General features: G+C 46.8%; 1 protein-coding gene and 1 long non-coding RNA gene across 3 annotated transcripts in view; both read right to left on the reverse strand.

The window, feature by feature from the left end:
- The window catches only part of LOC311586207, a 199933-nt gene that overhangs the window by 60131 nt on the left and 114339 nt on the right, over positions 1 to 25463 (reverse strand). The window lies entirely within an intron of this gene.
- LOC311586096 (phospholipase A and acyltransferase 3-like) overlaps positions 1 to 25463 on the reverse strand; it is a 39857-nt gene that overhangs the window by 7411 nt on the left and 6983 nt on the right. For both annotated transcript variants that reach the window (XM_084761942.1, XM_084761941.1), the window contains 2 exons: positions 11440 to 11542; positions 1884 to 2152 (listed from right to left, as the gene is read on the reverse strand). In XM_084761942.1, coding sequence (XP_084618068.1) covers positions 1884 to 2152; positions 11440 to 11542 — 372 coding nt within the window. The remainder of the gene's footprint in view (positions 1 to 1883; positions 2153 to 11439; positions 11543 to 25463) is intronic.

Below are 25463 nucleotides of genomic sequence, written 5' to 3' on the forward strand. Positions count from 1 at the left end.
GGTCATGGATATTCAAAAGTCTTACTCAAATGTAAAGTTTCTTTCTCTCTGGATCTGTAAGACTATAATAAAGGGTGACAGGGTGGGGGCTGGGAGGGAAACCTGTAAAAGTCCAAAGTGCATTCCCTTAGAGCTTGTAACAAAAAGGCTGGTAGTTTAAAAATCTATACATGGGTAACCTTAATTTGCTATGCATGCTTATATGTAACTCAAAATCAACTCTGGCTATGTCCTCTTTTAGACTAAGGAGACACCAACAGTCCCCAAGATATTTTGGATTAGAATAGATTTTTTTTATATGAAGATTTTTGTCCTGCAATTTTTAAATTAAAAAACAACATATGTTTAGTAAGTTAATATATTTGATAAATAAGGTTTATAAATTTCTAAGGTCTATTTGGATTAACAATAACTGACTTAAAGATATATGTCTAGCCTCTTTGTCTTTGCTAAGTTCGTTAAGTTTTAACTATTTGAATAAACTGAGTCACACAAGAAAATATAATATTCTGTAATGGTGTACCATAGAAGAATTAAAAATTAAATAAAATAAGATTTCCAACCTCTCTATAGGCTATACTTATGGTTTGATGGTTTTAAAATTCCCAGACTCTCTGTGGGCTACATTTATGATTTAAAGTTTTATTTTGATACTAAGAGAGTTCCAATTCAAAATGTATAATTTTTTAAAGATTTATTATTTATTATGTATACAATGTTCTGTCTGCATATGTCAGAAGAGACCACCAGATCTCATTATAGATGGTCATGAGCCACCACATGGTTGAGGCAGGAACTTTGGAACAGCAGATAGTGCTCTTAACCTCTGAGCCATTTCTCCAGCCCATCAAAACATATAATTTTTAAGGCTAAAACTTAACAAGGCTAAAACTGTAAAATCCTGATCTTATCAAAGCTGCTAACTTCTTATAAATTAGTAGGGATAATTGGGACATGGAAGTTAATATTCAGTCATCTTATAAATGACCAAAAATTTAATATTTATTTATTATTATGCATACAGTGCTGAAGAGGACATCAGATCTCATTATATATGGTTGTGAGCCACCATGTGGTTGCTGGGAATTGAATTCAGGACCTCCAGAGGAGCAATCAGTGCTCTTAACCGCTGAACCATCTCTCCAGCCCATGACCAAAAATTTTAATGTGCTCAAGACTATGTATGTAATCATGCTAAGTACAAATATAATTCATTTTCAGGGACAAGCTTTACTTAACTTTCCATATATGCTTCCAAAGTTAGGCCTAAAACAAGTAACTAAAAACAGGCAGAGTTTGTTTAGTTCAGATATGCTTAATGGATAAGGGTCCTCAAATTCACCAGAGATCTGCTGAATATGGCATTTTAAATGTTTAAGGGAAAAGGCTTACTGTGACAGACAGACCCCAGCTACTAGCGGTGACCCAAAGGTCTCCAAAGAAGATGACGGGACACGTCAGCTCCACCTGGATTGTGCCAACACTAACTCTGGAATAAACTGCCCCGAAGTCCTTACTGCTGCCAGGACCCAAGCCCAAACTGTGGACAAGCAGGACACTGAAGAGTTGGTTGCCCTACTTTGCCTAGACAAAAGAAGGTCAGGCCCTCAACTTCCTCCTCCACAGGAAAAGCCTCTCAGATCTTTTGGGCCTGGCAGACAAAGACTGATGCAGCCCTGGGATGTCTGCCCACCACGAAGCCATTGACACCGTAAGAGCCTGGTGGGAGGCCTGGCTGGGTGACGGGAAAGTCTCTGTCATCTTAACTGGCACTTAGGCCATTTGGATTATATTTCCTGTCTCCACTCACACTCACGCCCAGCCACTGGCAGCTGAGGAAATTACTTGGTACCAAGGTCAGGTACAGGGGACTGAGAACACACCTGGTCACTGCGAGCAACTCCGTAACGAAGATAGTTCACAAAGTGTTCACAGTTCTCGCTGGTCAGCCTGTAGAGGACCTCCTGCCCTACCAGACTCTCAGCCTCCTGGATGATCTTGTTCACAGGCAGCGGGGTGTACTTGTCATCGTGTTTGTTATTGACTTGGTACTTGTCCCTCCCGGCCACGACGCGCAGCAGTTCTTTCTTCACGATGGCCTTGTCAGTCAACGCAGACATGATGCTGGCTGCCCCAGCGCCTGCAAACTCACCTGTGGATCCACAAAGAACAGAGGAGTTGGTCCTGGCCAGGGCCACTGGGATTCTGGACTAACCCCCCACATCTGGGCATCCAGGCTTTAGCACCATCCACAAGGGATGAGCGAGACAGAAAACAGGTTAAGACACACGCGGTGTGGCTTTGGAAAAGGTTCTGGTGGTCTTTGAATCCTTCCCAAGATGGAGACTAGTAAAGTGCCGTGGCTTACTTTTGATTGTTTTGATGGTAGCAGTGATGGTGAGGGTGGTGGTCGGTTGAGGGATGAGACTGGTTCTCATCACTCTGTAATCCAGCCTGGTCTAACCTGAAAATTACTATGTAGTTCAGTCTAGCATCAAATTCTCAACAGCTTCCTGCCCCTGCAGTCCATATGCTAGGATGATGGGCACGCACCACCCCCCCCCTAGCTACCAGGATGTTGGGACACGCCGCCATCCCTGGGGACTGGAACAACAGGAATGCACCACCACCCCTGGGTACTGGGATGTCGGGCGTGCATTACCACCAGTGGCTGTTGGAGTGTTTCTTTAGCCAGGAGAAGCTGCACCGTAACCTCTTCTCAACTCTGCAAATATGTGCCAAGAGTTCCCTCATCTTTCTGGGAGTTGAACTCATGTAACCTGTTGGTTCCATCTGGGCAATTCCTTGACCTCCCCTGGCTGATGACCTCAGGAAGAGAGGCTGGTCTTCCTTCTAGGAAAAAGGAGGCCAGACCTCTTCAGCTGCCCCCACAGGAGGGTTGCTCCCCACGGTATACCGTGGAAGCCCTGGCCAACATCCCCAGGTGAGAAGAGGCAACAATGAAGTGACTGGAAGAGGGGGACCCTGGGTTCTGTAGGGGTCCTGACACAGCATAGCCCAGCTTCCCCTAAACCCCCCCAATACCACGGGGTACGGTAGCTGGAAAGGAACTATGAACCCAAGAAGCAGACCCAGGAGCCAAGGGAGCATCATAGGATGCATTCCCTGTCAGGAGCAGGGCCCCAAGGGCAGCAACAGTACCCCAATAAACCAGGAAAGGACCAGTCCAAGTGTGACGCTGGGATAGCATCAAGCAATGGCAGGAAGGAAGAGAGCAGAGGCCAAGTGAGCTCTCTTCCAGGAGGTTCTACAATAGGCTGAATATAGGACATAAAGCACTTGAACCCAGCATGGTGGCATACTCCCTCGGTCCCAGAACTCATGAGACAGGCAGGCAGATTTTTGTGAGTTAGAGGCAAGCCTGGTCTACATAAATGATAGACCAGTCTGACTCCTTCATAAGATTAAAAGCCATCTTGTTACAAGGTCAAAATAACTTGATTGTAGCTAGAGAGATGGCTCAGGGGTTGGGAGCACTGGCTACTCTTCCAAACGGTCCTGAGTTCAATCCCAAGCAACCCCACATGGTGGCTCACAACCATCTATAATGAGATCTGGTGCCCTCTTCTGGCCTGCAGGCACACATGCTGAATACAGTATATATAATAAATTAATTAATTAAATAATAATAATAATAACTTGATTGCTGTCTTCTGTAAAACTTGGATTTGACCAGGTATTGACCCATTTTCTGGAATTTGGCATGTTTCACGTTCTACAACCTCCACCCTGATAAGAGAATATTCTGAGAAATAATGTTAAAATGTTCAGCCAAGCTGGGCATAGTGGCACATGCCTTTAATCCCAACCCTCAGGAAACAGTTGGATCTCTGGGAGTTAGAGGCCAGCCTGGTCTACAAAGTGAGTCCAGGACAGCCAGGGCTACATAGAGAAACCGTGTCTCAAAAAGCAAAAGAAAAAAATCCAAACAAACAAATAAAATGTTCAGCCAAGTTTGTATGTACCAAAATTCCTCTGGAAATCTCCTAACCCTTGAAAAGTCCCTAGCCTTAGCCTTGCAGTTATGTGGCTACATAAACCTCACTTTCTCTTATAATCAATGATATTTTGATATTTTCTCAAACCCCACTTTAGGGAGACAAGCCCCACTCAAACCCCTATCTGACAGAAAATAAGGCTTGCTTAATTTGACCAAAGAATCTGAGTAATGGTCTTTTCTCTCATTCAGTGGGATTGGCATACATTCTAGACCACCGTGAATGACATAGTGAGACTCGGTCTGCTTTGTTTTGTTTTGTTTTGACACAGGATCCATGTAGCCCTGCCTGTCCTAGAACACTATGTAGACCAGGCCTTGAACTCACTGCACAGAGACCTGCCTGCCTCTGCTTCCCATCCTGAGTGCTGATATGCACCACTACACCCGCCCAGCCATGAGACTCTGTCTTAAAATAATTTTTTAAAAACTGAAAACAGCTATGTGTGGCTGTCTAAAATATGCCAGACACTACCAGGCGTGGTGGCGCACGCCTTTAATCCCAGCACTCAGGAGGCAGAGGCAGGTGGATCACTGAGAGTTCGAGGCCAGCCTGGTCTACAAAGGGAGTCCAGGACAGCCAAGGCTACACAAAGAAACCCTGTCTTGAAAAACCAAATCAATAAACAAACAACAAAACCAGGCCTGACATAAGACTGGGCCTATCAGCGGTCGCTCATGGACTGGGGAGGGACTCACAAGTTTCTACCCCTCTCTGCTGAACCACTGGCTACTGATGGATCCTAGGGGCAAGACAGTCATTGCCTTCTGCTGTGTACCTAGTGATGATCCTACCACCAGATTCCATCAGATAGTTCCAAACCCAGGCTCACACGGGGGGGGGGGGGGGGGGGGGGGGGGCATAAATGTTGTAAGTGTTGCCACTCTGAGGTGAAAGGTTAAGTGTTACAGCTCTGCTCTTGGAGGGGAAAGTTTCCCTACTGCAAGTGTTACAGCTTTACTGGGAAAGGTATCCTGGCAACCAGAAGCCAAGAAAAACCACGAAGTCATACCATCCAACAAATCTCAAATAAGAGGGAGGGAAAAAAACCAGGAAAGCGGCAGAGAACGAAGGAAAAAAATCAGGCTTTATATAGGGTTTCTTGGCTGTGGGGAGGGGAGGAGGCTTTCCAAGGTGGTCTGGGATTGGTGGGATTTTTGTGGCTTGATCTTGGAGCAAGTTTAGGGATTGGTGGGATTCTGTGGCCAGACTCTAGGGCAAATTCAGGGATTGGTGGGATTTCATGCTGAGGGATTAGTGAGATTCTGTGGCCTGATCTTGAGGCAAGTTTAGGGATTGGTGGGATACTATTTCTTGGCCCTGGTGTTGGCCTGGAGTGAAGTCAGGCAGGGTGTTTTCCCTTGGCCCTTTTACCCTACATTCCTTCTTTTTGTTTATTTTTAATAAACAGCCAGGGGTCAGGAAAGGGGACTGTTATTATTAGACTACTTTCTGCTAATTGGGGGAGTTGAGGTCCTTGGGGCAAGTTTGATCTTTGCTGTCAGGGTATAATTGGGTGTTGCAGGCCTCTGGCTCTGTAGCTAGTAGCTGATAATCCTATAATAGCAACTGATTAAAAGTCTGGCTAGAAATCTTTTGGATCTGTTGTGGAAATCTAGACAAGATGTGGCAGGGTGCAATTAGTAGGATTAAGAAAAGGAGGATAAGGGGGTTAAGAAGCGTAGTATCCAATTCCATACTGGTCCGTCAATGATCCGCTGGCCAGAGGCCTTGAGCTGTTTCTTACATTTTTGGAGATCTGTCTGGAGTTGTTGGATCTTGTCTTTTACTACACCTGACTGGGTGACATAGAAGCATCATAGAAGCAAAGCGAAGTCTCTTCCTTTGTCTGAGGAAGACGCAAAGACCACCTCTCTCTGCTGTTGTAAATCTAATCTATTTGGCCCTGGAGGGTAAGGATTGTCTGAGCCACCTGTTGGAGATCCTGGATGAACTGAGAGGAAAAGCAATGGTAAATGGCTAGGGAAGAAGTCAGTCCCACCCCACCAGTGGCAACACCAGCGGTTACGCCCTGGACTGCTAGAAAGGGTATGCCCGAACTGTTCGTTTGTCATGCCATGCACCTATAAACCCTCAGATGGGAATTGGCAAGGGTTCTCCACCAAGTGCCACCTCTAGTTTTGGAAAAAGGAACGGGGGGGGGGGGGGAGCCACAAGCCCTAGACCACCCAGCAGGTGGGCAGTGGTCAACTTGAGCACTGCTGCAAACTGAGGCACTGTGAATGTTTGGACATAGGGTCTGGGTAGTGGTGCTAAGGGTTAAGGTATTACTACAGTCTGTGGAATCCAGCGTGCACACAAAGCATGTTCCTGAAGACTCAAAGCAGTCTGTGATACCAAAGAGAGAGGTGTGGGGGAGGTAAGGGGTAGTGATATTCGGCTCAGAGCCGTTAATAGTGACAAAGTGGGAGAATCTAGTAAAACAAAGAGGCCACAAATGGTGGTCATGATTTTGACCCAGGAGAGACGCACAACCAACGTTCTCTGAAGGGGTCAGGTAGAGCAGTATTCAATACTGATATGCAGAGGTTAAGGTCTGAAACAAGAGGTGATGTGCCAGGGAGGTAGGATCGATGCCACATAAAAGAGGTGATATTAGGGATGCAGGGACCTTTGAGGAGCTTTGGACCACTTCCTCCCCTGTATCTTTACCTAGGAGTTGAGAGAGTGGGCTGTGTACCCTCCCTATTTTGATCATGGCTGATGGGCAGCTGTGATAAATGTTATAGAAAAGTTTATCAGCGACCCTATCTCCCATCTCGGGTGCCATGCATCCTTAATTAGTATAAAAATCCTCATTCTACATAAAAGATAGTATGCCTTCCCAAATATGCATCATGTCTCCTGCAGGACCATTAAGAGCAGCCTACATCTCTGGCCAACATCAACAGTAATCTTTTTGTTTTGGTTTGGTTTTTTTTTTTTTTGGTTTTTCAAGACAGGGTTTCTCTATGTATCCTAGGCTATCCTGGACTCACTTTTGTAGACCAGGCTGGCCTCGAACTCACAGCGATCCGCCTGCCTCTGCCTCCCGAGTGCTGGGATTAAAGGCGTGCGCCACCACACCCGGCTTGTTTTGTTTTTTGAGACAGGGTTTCTCTGTGTAGCCTCGGCTGTCCTGGACTCGCTTTGTAGACCAGGCTGGCCTTGAACTCACAGCGATCCACCTGCCTCTGCTTCCTAAGTGCTGGGATTAAAGGCATGCACCACCACGCCCGGCTCAACAGTAATCTTTAGGCTGATTATAGAGAAAGCAAGAATAGGGGACAGGTGTTTTAGAAGTCTATTTAGGTGTTACAGGAGCAAGTGTTTCCTTTTGGCAACCTGCTGGTAAGCTGTCCTACCACAAGAGCAGTCTGGCTGAGGCATTAAGTATAGTTTTCCTAAACCTCTGAAATCTTAGTATAACAGTAGCATCAAAGGGGGAAAATCTGAAACATGTTTCATCACCTTAAGTCACTTTCTTATGCTTTTAGAACTTTCTTAAGCTTTCACATCTTCAGACCTTTATATACTTTCTTGGCCCCTCAGAACCCATTTAAGCTGTCACATTGTCAGCCTCTTATTGCTTACTTAAGCTTTCACATCCTCCCCCACGCCCAACCATTTGCCAGAGACGCAAGTGAGAGCAGTCATCCCAAAGCAAGTTCCTTTAAATCCTCTTGTTTTGTTTTGCTTTGCTCGCCTCTCTCTGGCATAGTTAAGTGGCCCCGCCTGACATGGGACAGATCTTGGCCTATACTCTGTGATGCACCTGGGAGGCCAGCAAGGAAAAAGGTATTGTCGGTTTGTGTGATTTAAAGGAGGAGGGGAATAGTCGGTGAACCTAGGGGGAGCAAAAAAATAGAGGCCCCCACTTTAACTAGGAGGTCTCTTTCCAGCAAGGGAACAGGACAAGTTGGTACCACTAGGAAGGAGTGGGTAAGGAGGACACCCCTAAAGACTAAGTGGTGGGGTTTGGTGAGGCTGGTAATGGTGTCCCCCTACCCTGACAACAGGGGAACAAGAAAGAGATATGGGTCCCTAAGACTCCATCAGGACTAAATAGGTGACCCTGGTGTCCAGGAGGAAGGAGATAGATTGCCCTGGTACTGTGATGTCTACCTGAGGCTCCCTGTCAGAGACGGCAGTGGTTAGGCCAAGGGACCCTGGAGCCCCTCAGTTGTCCATGCCAGACAACATAGGAGGCTGGCTGAAAGGCAGTTTGGGCTTTTTGTCCTCGTGCTATGAGGGTCATGGGGGCAGTCAAAACTACAATGCCCTTCTTGATGGCACCTTGGGCATGGTCTGGGTGGTTTACAGGCCCAGGCCCAGTGAGACTCCTGATCATCATTAAAAAAGGGACCCAGAGGTCCTCAGGCTTTGGGAGGCCAGGGAGCCTGGGTAGTTGCTATGGCCAGTCAAAAAGCCTTCGCTAGCGTTCGGTGTTTTTGTCTCCAGGCTTTCTCATCTCTCCCGTGATACACCTTCAAGTCTACTGCTAAGACCTCTGCCTGTGGAGTCAGGACTCATTTCTCTAGACATTTAGGTTCGGCCCTAATGTCAGGAAAACTCTGGAAGAAGCTGGTCGTAAGGAGTTGTTTTCTATCCGGAGTCTCGGGATCCAGACCGGCTTGTTGTAAGAGGGCCTTCGTAAGGCGGTCTAGGAATTGAGTTGGGTCTTCATGTTTGTCCTGGATGATCTCTTGGAGTTTTTAATAATTTACTGCTTTAAGGGCGGTGTTGCAGAGACTGGCCAGGAGGCGAGTTATAAGTGGATTCCTAGCTGGAATTCCTCCTAGAGTATTGTAGTTCTACTCAGGATGCCAGTCAGGGTTGCACCCTAGCCTAGTCCCAGACTTGCCTACGTTCCTCAGAGAGAAGGCTGTTGATGAGAATCGTGTACAAGTCACGGAAGGTGAGGCTGTAAGGTGGGTGATCTACTGGAACTCTTTAATGCAAGTGGAGGAATTGGTGGTGTAAGAGCCCAACCCCCCCCCCCCCTTCTACCTGAGAGAGATCACTTAGAAAGCAAGGGACATGTACCCTGACCGTGCCACTCACCCGGCAACCTCCTGCAAAGGGAGAACCGGGGCCGGGTTAGGCGGGGTAGGGAGAGGTAGAGGGGTCGCAGGGTGGAGCAGGAATGAGGAGGAGGAGGAGGAGGAAGAGGAGGAAGAAGAGGAGGAGGAGAAGGGCTAAGGGCTGCCAATGGGACGAAAGTGGGAGCCAGGAAGATTTGATTAGTGTGGACTGTTGCTGGAAAGGGAGAAGGGGAACCTAGAGGGGCCAGAGGAGAAGGAGATGTGGGTTGGGGCCAATAAAGGGCGTGGGATGCTCAGTAGCTGGATCAAAGTAGTAATAGTTTGGGCTTCATAGCTAGACAGACTTAGGTGGGGAAAGAGGAAGAACAGAGAGAGGGCTTGGAGTGGGGGGATCCCTTTCCATTTCCCCGATCGCTCACAGTATTTGTAAAGGTCCTGAATAATATTCAGATCTAGGGGTACAGTTAGGTGGCCATTTGGATTGATCATCTAAAGGGTATTAAAGCCATTTTTGTTTGTTTGTTTGTTTGTTTTTTATTTTTGAGACAAGGTTTCTCTGTGTAGCCTTGAAGGTCCTGGACTCGCTTTGTAGACCAGACTGGCCTTGAACTTACAGAGATCCACATGCCTCTGCCTCCAGAGTACTGGGATTAAAGGCATGTGCCACCATGCCCGGCTTAAAGCCAAATTTGATTGCGAAAGTGAATAAATTTAGGGCCCTTTAGGTCAAGTGCCTGGTGTAAAGACTAGAGGGTTTCTTTATTTTTTCCTTTTCTTCCCCCCCCCCCCCCCCCCAGTTTTTCAAGACAGGGTTTCTCTGTAGCCTTGGCTGTCCTGGACTCACTCTGTCGACCAGGCTGGCCTCGAACTCGCAGAGATCCACCTGCCCCTGCCCCCCAAGTGAGGCTAGAGGATTTCTAAGAGGTATCCCAAAAGGGAATGAGAGGGTATGGAAGATGCTATTCCCATGGATGAGAGAGGAAGGAAAATGTCACTGCAACCTGTAGCTGCAGGCATCCCCAGGACTCAGGAAAGACCAAATGAGGACCAGGACATTCAGTGGGTCTACACCACGCTCAGTGGGGGCTGAGGGCTTAATCTGGATAAGCCAGAGCCCGGAACCAAGGAAGAAGGAAAACCAAACTCTGGGGGTCTCATCCACAGGAAAGGGCTGGGGAATTGAGTCACAAAAGCCACAAGGGCATAGGGGAGCTGCGGGATATACAGGCCACTCCAAAGAGAAGGTGGAAGAAGAAGATGAAAGGAGCTTAATAGCCCAGTTGGGCCTAAGGAATTGCAGGTCCAAGGGTTGGGGGATGGAGCCAGGTGAAGAGGGGCAGCCGCCATAGCCTTAAAGACCATGCCTGGGGGTACCTACCTCCACCTCCAAGAGTATCAGAGAGATACCGGACACTCAACCGTTACTTCCTCGGACTCAGGGAAATGCTTACACTGACCAAAGGGGAAGCTTACCTGATTGTCACTGGTGAATGAGGTGCTGGGCAATTGGTGAGCCGGAAGATGAGTGTTGTGGGGACTAGAGGTGAGGGTTAGGGTCCCAGTACGGCTCAGACCCCAAGGGGGAGCACAGGCACCAGGAGAGCTTATCCAAGTTACAGCACCAAATGTAAGTGTTACAGCTTGGAGGGGAAAGGCTTCCCCAGTGTAAGAATTACAACTCCACCAGGCAGGGAGACGTTTCCCCAGTGCAAGTGTAACAGCCCTGCTCCAGCTGGGAAGGCTTCCCCAGAGGAAGTGTTAAAACTCTGCACGGAAAGGTATCCTGGCAATGGGGAGAAAGGAATACTACAAAGTCACACTGCACAACAAACCTCTTACGAGGCGGAAAACCCCAGGAGGGGACCTGCCTCTGCTCAGATGAAAAGCAGCCGGGACCGAGAAGACCGGTTTATATAGGGTTTCTTAGAGGGTAGAGATTTCCGAGGTGGGAGGGGATGGGGACGGGATTGGTGGGATTTCAAGTTCTGAGCTTGGGCTTTTTTACTCGAGAGCAGAACTTGGCCGCCTGCATCTAGAGGATTCTGTGGGTGAATCCTGGCAGTTGGAGGTTCTCAGGAGCGGTGTGTGTGTGTGTGTGTGTGTGTGTGTGTGTGTGTGTGTGTGTGTGTGTGTGTGTGTGTGTGTGTGTGTAGGGGCCTGGCCACTCATACACTTTGGGGGGTTTACACACTGGGATCTAAGGAACAAAGCTCAGAAACCATGCTGGCACACCAGACTGCCTTCATATAGACTCAGAAACAAACAGCTAATGGAGAAGCACGAGAAAGCCAGGAGCCACCCACCTGTGGCCCACAGCCCCCCACTTCCCTTCCCAGCCCCTAGGCCCAGCATAATGAAGGCCCTGGTGTTCTTACTTGGAGGAGCCAGGTGGATCACATATCCATCACCAACATAGATGGCCCAGTGTTTGTATATAGGGCGGAAAATCTCGATCAGGTCTCCAGGCTTGGGTTCTGGCTGCAAAACCAAAAACAGGACTGTTGGCAACGGCAGGACGCCTTGAGACCAAGGCAGGCTGGGCTGAGAAGGTGCGGCCAGAAGTCCCAGCAAGCAGCTCCAGTAGGCAGGCCTGTGTAGATGCAGGCCCTGGAGGTCTGATGCTGGCTCAGCTCACAAGGCCTTCAGGGCAGGAACGTGGCACACCCCACCCACCCACCCACCCACCCAAACCCTCACCCCAAATCCGGAGCCCGCCGTAATTAAGAACTGCACAACGAGGGCTGGAGAGCTGTCTCAGCAGTTAAGAGTGCTCACCGCTCCTGCAGAGGATCTGGGCTAGGTTCCCAGCACACACACATGGGGGCTCACAACCATTCAAACTCCAAGTCCAGGACCCTCTTCTGACCTCCAAAGGAACTACGTGGAGGTAGTAGTACACATACATACATGTAACACACTAATGTACATGCAATAAAATAAATCTGAAAAAGACTCCTATAAAACGCATGATACTCTAAACCTGGGCAAACGTACACAGCTCAGAAGGCCACAGGCTCTAGCAGAGATAGATCTACTGCCATTGTTTCAATAAATGGGCACATCGCCAAACCTCCAAATGTTTGTTTGTGCACATAGATCGAAGCTTCTTCTGCAGTGGGCAAAAGTCAATGCAGAGGCTCATAACTTGAAGAAGTGCAAAGGAGAAGTAACTGGGAGTGCTTAGCTCCAATGGCACGTCTGTGTCACCACCAACCCACCGCCCAAGGCTCAGAGACCATGGCAGAAGAACCAGAGGACAGAGGAGACTGCTGTGAAAAGCTGTCTTCTGGGTCACTGCAGCATGGTCACCTGTGCAAGGCTTACACAAGAGCAAGACGAAAAGGTCAGTCAGTGTTCCACCAGGCAGTGCTAACTGGATTTAGTTGGTTAAACTTGTAATTCCAGCCCTCGGGGAGGCAGAGGCAGGTGGATCTCTGTGAGTTCGAGGCCAGCCTTATCTACAGAGCCTGGTCCAGGATAGCCAGGGCTACACTAAGAAACACTGTCTCAAAAATCAAAACAAGCAAACAAACAAACAAAAACTACAAAGCTACATGGTCTCTTAGTTAGCTTTGTCTATTTAGTGTTCTTGCTACAAATACTACTTACTGAACTCTCGCTCTAGGATCCGAGGTGGGATGATCAAGAATTCTAGGTTAGGGGTAAAGAAATGGCACACGCCTTTAATCTCAGCACTCAGGAGGCAGAGGCAGGTGGATCTCTGAATTTGAGGCCATCCTGATCCACAGAGCCAGGTCCAGGACAGCCAGGGCTACACTGAGAAAGTCTATCTCAAAAAAACCCACAAAAAACAAAGAGAGAGAGAGAGAGAGAAAGCAAGACAAAAGGAAAGAAATGGCTAGGCGATTAAAAACACTGACTTCTCTTGCACAGGACCTAGGTTCAACTCCTAGCATCCACAAAGTGGCTTACAACTGTCTAACTTCAGTCCAGGGAGACCTAACACCCTTTTCTGCCCTCCCCTGGGTATCAGGCACCAATGGGGTACATAAATATACATGCAGTTAAAATACCTAAACACATAAAATAAGTATATAATTTTTAAGTGACTCCTATGCTAACCTGGCCACATAGTGAAACCCTGTCTCAAACCTCCTTCCTCACCCACCTACCCACCCCACACACCAAAAAATACCTTATTACAATGACCAAAAAATGCCAGGCGGTAGTGGCGCATGCCTTTAATCTCAGCACTCAAGAGGCAGAGGCAGGTGGATCTCTGTGAGTTCGAGGCCAGCCTGGTCTACAAAGCGAGTCCAGGACAGCCAAGGCTACACAGAGAATCCCTGTCTCCAAAAAACAAAACAAAACAAAAGAACAATGACCAAAGAATAATTTAAAATGTAAACAGTCTGGCCTGAAAAAATTTAGTTATTTACAAAATAATAAGTAAAAGTCTATAGCCCCCCCCCCCCGCAAAGCTCCACACTGTATTAATTTTCTTTACATGATATTCCAAATGTAAGACTGAAAACCAATCAGCAATCCTGAGGTACTGGGGTGAGGAGAGGCAGCACAAGAAAAAAATTAGGGCATATTGGGGTCATTAAACTGTGCTATTCTATAGATTTTCCTGACTTTTTAAGTTTCTTCCTTGTATGCAATGTAATGTAATCACGTTCCCCACCCCCACCACCCTCTTCTGTTCCCTCCTCTCCCCCTCCAGGATCCCATTTACCACCCCAGCTAGTCCTTTCCTATTTTCACGTCCTCATTTTGTGGAGGTCTCATGTAGGGGATCATGCATGATGCAGTGGCCATGTCACATCCAGAAGACAGAGCTTCACTTAACTCCTTCCTATCCTCTGGCTTTTGCAGTCTTTCCACCCCACCGTCCTCGGTGTTCCCTGGTCCTCGGAGTGAGGGATATAAATGTCCCACTCAGGACTGAGCATTCAACAGTCCCGTACTCTCAGCGCTTTGACCAGTTACAAATCTCTGCTTTGTCACCCAGTGACAAAGGCTGTGAGTGCTCTGTGCCTTGACTGGGGCAATGGTTCCCTTGTATGTGTTTATCACATATTGCCTGGTTAAATTATACATTAATTATTAAAAAATAAAAATTAGCTGAGTGTAGTGCTACACGCCTTCCATGCCAGCACTCAGCAAAAGCAGGTGGATCTCTACGAGTTCCTGGCCAGCCTGGTCTACGTAGTGAGCTGCAGGCCAGCCAGGACTACATAATGAGACCCTATTTCAAAAGCATAACAAAACAGAAGTAATAGTCATAATAAGGAACTAGGGCGAGGGCTTAGTGGTTAAGAATGCCTACTACTCTTGCGATTAACCCAGTTTCAGTTCCCAACACTTATATCAGGCAGCTCACAGTTGGCTATGACTCCACCTTCAGGTGGTCTGGACTCGGAAAGCCCTGATCTGCAAGTCAACAAGGTTTTTGCATACTTTGTAAATAAGTGTTCTCTTTCTGAAACAGGAGGGTTGAGGAGTTGCAGCAGAGACTGTGTAGCCCCCAAATCCTTAAGTGTTGGGGCTGGGAGATATCTCAGTAGGTAAAGTGCTTGCTTTGCTTGGCATCCTTTTCACGTGAAAAAGTCAGACATGGTGCTCTGGAGAGGGGGAGACAGGCAAATCTCATGGGTTTGCTGTCCAACCAATCAAGCATAATCGGCAGCCAATCATTCCAGGCCAGAGATCTGTCTCAAAAAAAAAAATTTTTTTTTGACACTGAGGAAATAATATCCAATGTTATTATGAAGTTCTGTGGAGATTTTTAAAGGCACAAACAAACGACAGTTGTCTCAACTCTGGGGATTTCTTTTGCACATGAGGCATGAGCGTAGTTGTGTTGTTGTTGTTGGGGGTTTTGTTTGTATTTGAGCAAGCAAGCAGTTAAGCAAGAGTCCAGAAGCAGCATGAGTGTCTGGTTAATATTTTAAGATAATAATTAAACAATCAGGGGAAGGGACAACAATTTTTGAAAATGAGCTAGGTGGCCCTAAGATCAGTTTCCTCTTAGTTTGCTGTCAAGATTCAGCTGCTGATGGGTCCTGGTCCAGGCATCCTGTGGGTAACAATCCTTAGGCTAAGAATAAAGTCCTGCTGACTCCTAGGTTTTTTCATTTTTCACTAGGTAACTTAGTTTGAAACTCAGTTTGAAGTGGAGCTAGTTTTTAAACATTATATTATCTTCTGGCCTGGGAACGATACACACACACACACACACACACACACACACACACACACACACACACATATACACACACAAATAATAGTTTAAAAAAAAAAAACTAAAGGAGCTGAAAAGGTGGCTCAGGAGTTAAGAATACATACAGCTCTTGCAAGTGACCCAAGTTTGGTCCCAAGCACCCACATCAGGCAGCTCACATCACATACCCACACAGAGACACACATTCAAACAAAAGTGAAAATAAAATAAATCTTTTTTATTTTATTTATTTATTTATTTATTTATTTATTTTGGTTTTTCGAGACAGGGTTTCTCTGTGTAGCCTTGGCCATCCTGGACTCACTTTGTAGACCAAGCTGGCCTCGAACTCACAGCAATCTGCCTGCCTCTGCCTCCCGAGTGCTGGGATTAAAGGTGTGTGCCACCACGCCGGCTATAAATCTTTTTAAAAAAAATAACCTAAAGTACTTGTTATCTGACCTTGTACAGAAAAAAAAAATGCCAATCTGATAGACTAGCCTCACTCCATCTTAAATTTAAAAGCCATTTTGCTATAGGGTAAAAATAAGTTCATTTTTATTTGCTATAAAATTCAAACTAACCATGTTTTATCCTGTTTCTGGGATTTGACATGCTCGCCACTCTATGAAGCCTGACTCACACCTCAGATATACATACTACACCCTGATAAGGTAAAATACTCTGGTCCAGAGATGGCGGTGCATGCCTTTAGCCCCAGCAAGAGGATCTCTATGAGTCTGAGGCCAGCCTGCTCTACAAAGACAGTTCCAGGACAGCCAGGGCTGCACAGGAAGATTTTCAGCCAAGCTGATCTGTCAAATAATCTAATTCACTGTCTGTTTCTATAGAATTTGTTTGTGAAATCCTTACATTGCCAAATTTTTAACCTATAAGAGACCTAAAAAGGCCAGGCATGGTGGTGTGCGCCTTAATCCCAGTGCTCAGGAGGCAGAGGCAGGAGGATCGCTGTGAATTCGAGGCCAGCCTTATCTACAAAGCGAGCCCAGGACAGGCAAGGCTAACACAGAGAGACCCTGTCTTGAAAAAAAGAAAAAGAAAAAAGAAAAAAGAGAGAAACCTAAAAAGTTATCTCACTGCTCTCTCAAGTCCCACGAAGGAGAGTCATTCCTGGGCATAGTATATAAAGCTCATTTTATTGGATTTAATCTGGGTGGCGGTTTTTATTCTTGTTTCGTGAGATCAACGTTCTTGGAGGTCCCAGCAATATCAGACCCCAAACCCAATCTCTGGGAGCCCTCCCTCCAGTCCTCCAGGACTGCTTCCCCTTGGAGCCCATACCCTGATGAAGTTCCAAAGCCCGGGGACATGCTCTCAGTTCCATGGACTATGGAGGTGAGGGGCCAAGACAAAAATCCGTCAGCAAGCACTTGTCTGAGGGGCCCTCCATTGCTAAGTCACGGTAAGGTGGCCCCTTCTATGACACCTGGTACTGGTTCTGGTGGGATCCAGCGTTGGCTCAGTCTCTTAACAATTAAACTTTATTATACAACCCAACTAGCTTACACAAAAGAGAAAAAAGGCTAAAGGGAAACAAGAGTGAACCTTCCGGTATCCGTTCCACGGGACGGGTCCCTAGGTGTCTCTGGCCTGTGCACTGGTCCGGCCTGTTCACCGATCCTCTTCCCGATCCACATGCACTCAAGCCCGGTCTGAACCTGCTGCTCCTCTCTCTCCCCTTCCTCCTGCCTGTCTCTCACGTGCAAGGGTCTCCCTCTCCTATGGAGGGTTGATTGGAAACACAATAGTCCAGGTGGAGTCCCTCAGTCCCCTTTCTGAATTCCAGGCCCAGGATGGCTCCACCCAGTCCATCTCAAGGCCAATCTCAAGGAGGATCCGTGGTGAGTCCAAGGGCAAAGGCCGCCAAGCCTGCTTTCACCTGTGACAAAGCTTACACTCCTTCCCACAGTCCAGTCTGCAGGCAGCAAGGCACATGACAAGGTACACGAACTCCTGTCCAGGGCACAAGCAAGATACCGATTCATCCACCTGGTTCTTGGTCCCCTGTGCTTTGTTGTGCATTTTGTCTGAACTTGGGGCAACTGGACAGGCAGACAGAAGGGTAACAGGACGAATAAACCCGACTCTTCTTTAAGTTGTGTTTTAAGGAACTTTGACCAACTTTACCTCCTGATAATTAAGCAGGCTTATGAGCATCCTATCACCAAGGATGGCCTCCAATCCTCTGAGCTGGGGTGGCTTATATTTAAGGTTGACTGGCCCCAAGAGGGTACCTTTGATTCCCAGGTAGCCTGCGAAGTAGCCAACACCACCCTTGGTATTCCTGGACCAGACTAGCTACATTCCACCCTGGGCGGAAGCAACATCCCATCTGCCCCCCCCCCCCCCGCCCCCATGGTTGAAGGTTTGTATGGTCCAAAATGGCCATAGCAAAGAAGACTCCACAGCGACTCCTGGCTGTGGATCAGAAGCCTTCCAAAACTCCTGACCTACAACTGGAGTACTCTCAGGAGGACCCTCTCCTTCCCCCGTACAGTCCGCTTTACCCTTAGCTACCCCCACCTCTCTTGAGCCCGTTGCCTCCTCTTCCTTCTCCCTCTGCTCAGCCTCTCCCAAAGTCACCCCAAACTACTCCTTCTGCCTCAGTTCCCCAGTGGAGCCACATTTAGTCCTTCTCCCCACAGCCATCAGGGCATCCCAGTGGGTGGCCAGATTTAGTTTCTACACACACACACAGACACACAGACACACACACAGACACACACACACACACACACACACACACACACACACACACACACGGCCAGCAGGGGCTTCAGTTTCCTGCCCTCTCCAGCCTGCAGCTTCTATTTCCACTCCTATCCTCAAAGCAGAGGTGACTCCAGAGTCAGCCTTCTCCCGAGATCAACCTGAAACTTCCGCTTCCGTTTCTATCCCCCAAACAGAAGGACTCCAGCCCCTGCCCTTCCCTACGCCAGGCCCCTGGCGGACAGTAGCTGTATGTTCCATTTACTACAACAGATCTTTACAACTGGAAACCAGAATCCCACTTTCAGCACAGGTCCTAGTTCTCCGATTTCCCTGAATGAGTCTGTTCTCTTTAACCACCTCCCAGCCTGGGATGCCTGCCAACAAATTCTCTGCACTCTCTTCACTCCAGGGGAGAGAGAGAGAGAGAGAGAGAGAGAGAGAGAGAGAGAGAGAGAGAGAGAGAGAATCCTAGCAGAAGTAGCTAAGGTGCAGCCCAGATTAGGCACACTTGACAATGACAGGAAAGGCAGCGGTTTTGAGAAGGCTCTAGCCAGAAGGAGCCCATGTTGGGACTACAGGGCAGGAGATAGGAAGTCACTCTGTGGCTACCACCAGGCTCTGCTCACTGTAATTGTTCACTTAAAGGAAAATAGAAGGAAGCCATGCTATGATTTTTGTACTGCTTGGATGGTTCTGCTGGGGTATATAAGCTGTGGGGAGAAAAAAATAAATAAAGTTGTTGGAGCTTTGCTCGTGCACCCAATGTGTGAATGCGTGTGTGTATATGAAAAATGGCTGCAGCTTTGCTCCATCTACCAAATGTCTGTGTGTGTGTGTGTGTGTGTGTGTGTGTGTGTGTGTGTGTGTGTGTATGTGTGTGTGTGTGTGAAGTTGTTGGGGCTTGTTGAACCTTGTTTCATCTATGGGGTGTGTGTGTGTGTGTGTGTGTGTGTGTGTGTGTGTTTCTCCCCAATCCCCTTTATTTTCTATTTCACCTGCCCCAAACAAGAGAGTTTTTCACCAATCACAGGGCATACTGGCCTCAGTAAGTCAAAAGAGTTTTTCTCTGGCCACAGGGAGTACCAGCCACAGCGAATCAAGCTTTATTCCATCAGTGAAAAGTCTGCTGAGTGATCGGCCACTGATTCTACACCCTGCCTCAGTTTACCATGACTTGTCGAATCTGGCCTTCAACAAGAACCTCTAGAAATAGGCCTGAAAGTGTTTGACAATAGAGACAACAAGGAAGATTTGCTAATAAAAACAAACACATCTGGCCACTGTGGCAGAACTACATGTTCCTGGCACTTTCAGGCCTGGTTATGCCACTGCAAGGAATTGGGACACTGGAAAGATGAATAGCCCCAGCAGAAACAGGGAGGCTCTCCCCAGCCACAGGGAACCCCTCAGCCAAATCCCATCGTGACCCTGTAAGAATAGGGGGCCACGGCTCTCTCAGTTTAGGCCCTGGGAGCCTATAGTAACCTTATCAACTGGGGGTCAACCTCTGACCTTCTTGGTAGACTCGGGAGCATCATAGTCTGTATTACAGAAGCCCCTGGGACCCCTCGATAAGAGAACAGTGGAAGTACAGGAGGCTAAGGGGAAATTTAAACATATAACTGGACTACAAAGCAGACTGTGGTTTTTATTCTCTCTTGGTGGGATCAACAACGCTCTGTTATAAAGGGACCCACAGTGACCCCAGGAACCCAGCTGAATGCTCTTGCAGTCTGCACGGGAAGTAGGGATTGGATTAGCAGAGAGACCTCTCATGCAGGGACAGGGCTGCCTTTTCCAGAATGGGGCACAGGAAAGCCCCAGCCATCGCAGTCCCCTACACAACACAGGCAGGAACAGTGACAAAGCTGACACTATGTGCCCACAGGACTCCAGAACAATGCACTTTTATTTCCCACAAAAGAGGGCTGCAGAGCAGCTGTTTTCCTTAGCAAGCAAGTTGAGGAATTTCTGGCCTCTGAAACCCATTTTGAAAAACAATCCCAACTAACTCATAAAGACCAGATTATGGGGTCTGGCTTTCACATGTACTCTGGTGCCTCATATTTGACCAACTCCCCTGAGTGGAGAGTCCTGGTGGCACTCAGAGGAAGGATAGCAGGTTACCAAGAAGAGACTTGATACCCTATGAGCATATACTGGGGGAGGAGGTCCCCCTCAGTCACAGTCATAGGGGAGGGGAATAAGGGGAAAATGGGAGGGAGGGAGGAATGGGAGGATACAAGGGAGGGGATAACCATTGAGATGTAATATGAATAAATTAATAAAATTTTTTAAAAAAAGAACAAAAAAAAAAGACCAGATTAACATATCCTATATGTGTATATACGTGTGTGTGTGTGTGCGCGCGCACGCGTGTTCATGATCATTGAAGAGACCAATGTGAATCTACATAAGCAGGAACAGAGACAATAAAAGTTACTTTCAAAAAAGCAAGCTGAAGCCAGATGTGGTAGCACACCATTAATCCTAGTACTCGGGAGGTAGAGGCAGGTGGATCTCTATGAGAAACTGTCTCAAAAGAAGGCAGGAGAAGCAAGTTGAAGGCTGGGGATGCGACTCAGTTGATAGGGCACCTGCCTGCCATGAACAAAGCCATGGGTTCAATCCTCAGCACCACATAAAATGAAATGTGGTGGTACAAACCTGTCACCCCAGCATCTGGGAGCTGAAGGCAGGGATAGCAGAACTGCAAGGCCAGCTTGGGCTTCATGAGGCCCAGTCTCAAAATTGCCCCTCCCATTCGCTGAGTCCTGATGTGATTTGACATGCTGGGACGGGTAGGTGAAAGGGGGCTTCCCTTCTCCACTCAACAGTGGAGAATGTCCATCGGCTAGTCCGGGTAGGGGTTCAAGGTTTTTACTGCCTATTTTTTCCTTGGCTGTCGCCACAGTTTGCAGAGGACCCCAGGGCCCAGACTCGCCTATAGTTTTCCAGGACCCACTGGATCCTTCCATTTCCTCTTTCTCCCAGGCTTCTCCCACCTAAAGTTTCAATAGGATGTCCTCCCCTCTTACCCACTATTCTGGTAGGTACAGTTTTTCATGGGGACGTACACCTTGGACTAGTGTCTCGATATAAGTGAGAACTTTCACACAAACTCTGGTGCCCCATATTTGAACATGTCCCTTGGACGGAGATGCCTGGTGGCACTCAGAGGAAAGATAATAGGTCACCAAGGAGAGACTTGATACCATATGAGCATATTCAGGGGGAGGAGGTCCCCCTCAGACACAGACTTAGGGGAGGGGAGGGGAGTAGTAGGGGGGAAGTGGGAGGAAGGGAGGAATGGGAGGATACATGGGATGGGCTAACAACTGAGATGTAATATGTATAAATTAATAAAAATGTATTAAAAAAAAAAAAAAAAAGAAAGATGAAGTAACACTAAAAAAAAAAAAAAAAAAAAAAAGAAAGGGGGCTTCCCTTTTCTGAAGTGGGGGAGGGCAGCAGGAAGAGGGAGGGGGTGAGACTTGGGAGAAAGGAGAGAGGGGGCTATACTTGGGATGTAAAGTGAGTAAATTAATTTTTTAAATGCCCCTCTCACCAAAGAAGTAAGTTGAAAGCCATAACCAGGGTTGAGGGTGTAACTCAGCAGTAGGGCACTTACTTAGCATGCCTAACGTCCTGGGTTTGACGGCCAGAAGCACCACCTCCCCATAAAAAGATGCTATTATTCTATTTCTACCTAATGTACAATTTTATACACTTGTAACTTAAATGCATTGTGTTTATTCATGATCTGAGAAAAATAAGCCAAACTATTGGATGCTCCCTACAGTGACTGATAGAAATTTGGGAGCTCATATTTTATTATTTGATTCTTTGAAAAAAAATTTTTTTTTACTATAAATTACTTTGAAAATAAAACTTAAAGCCGGGCGTGGTGGCGCACGCCTTTAATCCCAGCACTCAGGAGGCAGAGGCAGGCGTATCGCTGTGAGTTCGAGGCCAGCCTGGTCTACAAAGGAGTCCAGGACAGCCAAGGCTACACAGAGAAACCCTGTCTCAAAAAACAAAAAACAAAAAACAAAAAAAAAAAAAGAAAGAAAAGAAAAGAAAACTTAAGATATGCAAGACCACATGTGTGTTGTGTATCTATGTCTGTTTGAGTGTTCATGTGTGTGTTCATGTGTGTATTCATGTGTGTTCACATGTATGTGTCTGTGTGTGGTCATGTATGTGTTTCCGTATATGTCTCTGTGTATGTGTCCATCTGTATACATTCATCTTCATGTCTCTATGTGTGTCTGTGTGTATGTGTGTGTGTTCAAGTGTGTGCAGAGGCCAGAGGTCAACAACAGGTGTCTTCCTCACCTGCTTTCCACCTATATTTTGAGACAGTGAACCTGGAGCTCACTGACTCAGCAGGCTAGCAGGCCCATGAGCTCCAGGGGCTCTTTTCTCCCCACCTCCCCAGTGCCATGGGCCCAGTTTCTTATGTGAGTTCTGAGGCTCTGAAGTCAGACCTTCAACTTGCACAACAAGAGCTTTGCTGACTGTGCTATTACCCTAATTCCATTATTTAAAAAAGAAAAATAAATAAATAACGTAAGTGAAAAGAAAATGCTCACATATTGAATATTCAGCTTTTTAAATTGGAAAATGTAGACACCGTCTGTTACCAAACCCTCATGAAACTGTCTCAATTGGGAGTATTATTTTTTTTTATTGACTTTTCTGGTTTTTAAAAGTGATTAAATAGCTGGGTGGTAATGGTACATGCCTTTAATCCCAGTACTTGGGAGACAGAGATGGGTAGATCTCTTAGTTCAAGGCTAGCCTGGTCTACAGAGCTAGTTCCAGGATAGCCAGGGCTACACAAAGAAACCCTGTCTCAAAAAAAAAAATGTTCAAATAAAATGTATCTATGTTTTGGTTTTCGGTTTTGTTTGGATAGGGGGTATGGGTAAGAAAGTTTATTTACTTTTATTTTATATGTGTGAGTGTTTTGCCTACATGTATGTCTGTGTACCATATACATGCCAGATGCCTTCAGAGGCCAGAAGTTAAGGCAGTTGTGAGCTGTGTAGGTGCTGAGAACCTAGGTCCTCTGCAAGAGCAGCAAGTGCTCTTAGCCTGTCCAGCCTCTAGGTGAGGGAAGAGGACTGGTCTGTGAGAGAGTCTCACTTTGTAGTATGTCCTGCCTCAACTTCTTTTTTTTTTTCTTTTTTTTTTTTTTTTTTTTTTTTGGTTTTTTGAGACAGGGTTTCTCTGTGTAGCCTTGGCTGTCCTGTACTTGCTTTGTAGACCAGGCTGGCCTCGAACTCACAGAGATCCGCCTGCCTCTGCCTCCCGAGTGCTGGAATTAAAGGCGTGCGCTACCACGCCCGGCTGCCTCAACTTCTTAATGCTAAGATTATACATGTGTTCCACCGTGCCCACTCTTACTATTCAATTTAGAATCAGAGAAACCACCTTGAAACTTGACAGAAACCAGAGCATGAGACTTTTAATCTCAGGGTTGTAGGTTCGAGCCCCATGATGGGCGCCACTTGTTGGCTCTTGTTTTCTTATCAATTGGACTTTATTATACAACCCAACTATTCTATACAGGAGGGAAAAGAGGTTAAGGGGAACAAGAATAAACCTTCCACGAATCAGTTCCACAGGGGGAATTCCTTAGCGTCTCCAGGCCTGTACGCAGATTCTTTCCCAGAAGGAAGCAATCTGCACCACCATAGCCTACTTTCTCCACTGTCCGCTGCTTCTCCCAGTCTGCCAGCAATCCCCTGGACTCTCCTCCAGTTCCCTCATCCCCTTGATGGTCAATTAGCAACGTAATAGCCCAGTTAGAGTCTCCTGATGGCTCCTCCCAGGTCTTCACAATGTCCATCTCAGTGGGGTATCCCTGGTGTTTCCAGGGGACAAATCCCGCCAAGACCACTCTCACCTGAGGCAAAGCCAGCTATCCTTCCACTGGTTACATTCTGGAAAGATGAATCAATGGCTAAAAACACTTGTCATGGAAACCTGATGACCTGAGTTTAGTCCCCAGACCCTGATACAGAAGGAAAACGCCAACTCTCAAAGGCTGTCTGGCTTCCATCCATGTGCCATAGCACACAGGCTCAGAGAAAGGTGGAAAATGAATAAAATAAATATAGAAGAGGGCTGGGGAGATGGTTCAGTGGTTGAGAGCACTGGCTGCTCTTCCAGTGGACCTGGGTTCAATTCCCAGCACACATATGGCAGCTCATAGCTGTCTGTAACTCCAGTTCCAGGTGATCCAGTCATACATGCATGCAAAACACCAATGCACATAAAAATAAATAAATCTTTAAAAATAAATAAATGCATACACACATACATACATAAAATAAATGTAACATTTAAAATATTTTTTTAAAGGAAGCTGGTATGGCTGGCTTACAGCACATGAAAGGAGACCGTGGTAGTCTAGAGGGTCTAAAAGCTGCCACAGGAGGAGGAGAAGGAGGCAGGTTATCACTCATAGACAACAGAAAGCCTTTGACTCTGATTTTGACTGACAGTAACCAACACCTAGGTGTGAGGAGCATGAAAGGCTTGTTCCAGGGCAGGTATCTAAATGGGTACCCTGACTGCTACACTGAGAAGAGGTCATACACAGTGATAGTTCAGGCAGGCTGTGACAGACAGTGAGAAATACAAGCGAGACCCATTTGAAAGCAGCCAACTGCCGGGCATGGTAGTGCATGCCTTTAATTCCAGTACTCGGGAGGCAGAGGCAGGTAGAGTGCTGTGAGTTCGAGGCCAGCCTGGACTACAAAGCAAATCCAGGACAGCTAAGTCAATACAGAGAAACCCTGTCTCTATAAACCAAAAAGAAAAAAGAAAGAAAGCCGCCAACTGGCTTTTTCCCTAAGATTATGGTATTTAAATAGAGTGGCCAGTATCTTAAAGAGTTATATCAGCAGTACTGTACCAAGAACAAAGAACTACCACCTCTAGAGCAATGTGAAGTAAACTGCCTCCTTTGAACTACTTAGAAACCTAAAAGGTGGAAAAACCTCCAGGATACCTGAGAACTATGTTTAAATTGACGAGAGGAAGCCGGGCGTGGTGGCACACGCCTTTAATCCCAGCACTCGGGAGGCAGAGGCAGGTGGATCGCTGTGAGTTCGAGGCCAGCCTGGTCTACAAAGTGAGTCCAGGACAGTCAAGGCTACACAGAGAAACCCTGTCTCGAAAAACCAAAAAATAAATAAATAAATAAATAAATAAAATAAAAATAAATAAATAAATAAATAAATAAATAAATTGACGAGAAGGATTGTTTTAGCCAACAATTCATTTACCCTTTTATACAGCTTACTCACGTTTCTATTTATCTTTCCCCACCCAACCAACCACCAGCTTTTTATTCGTTAATGGCCATTTAAACGTGCAAGTCTTTTAAGTGTCTCAGCTAGATTACAGGGAACTCCCTGGCTAGATTACAGGCAGGAGCTACTACAGGCTCCACTGTTGACGGCT

Source organism: Acomys minous, assembly GCF_964271855.1.
Source record: "Acomys minous genome assembly, chromosome: 2".
NCBI classification, from domain to species: domain Eukaryota; kingdom Metazoa; phylum Chordata; class Mammalia; order Rodentia; family Muridae; genus Acomys; species Acomys minous.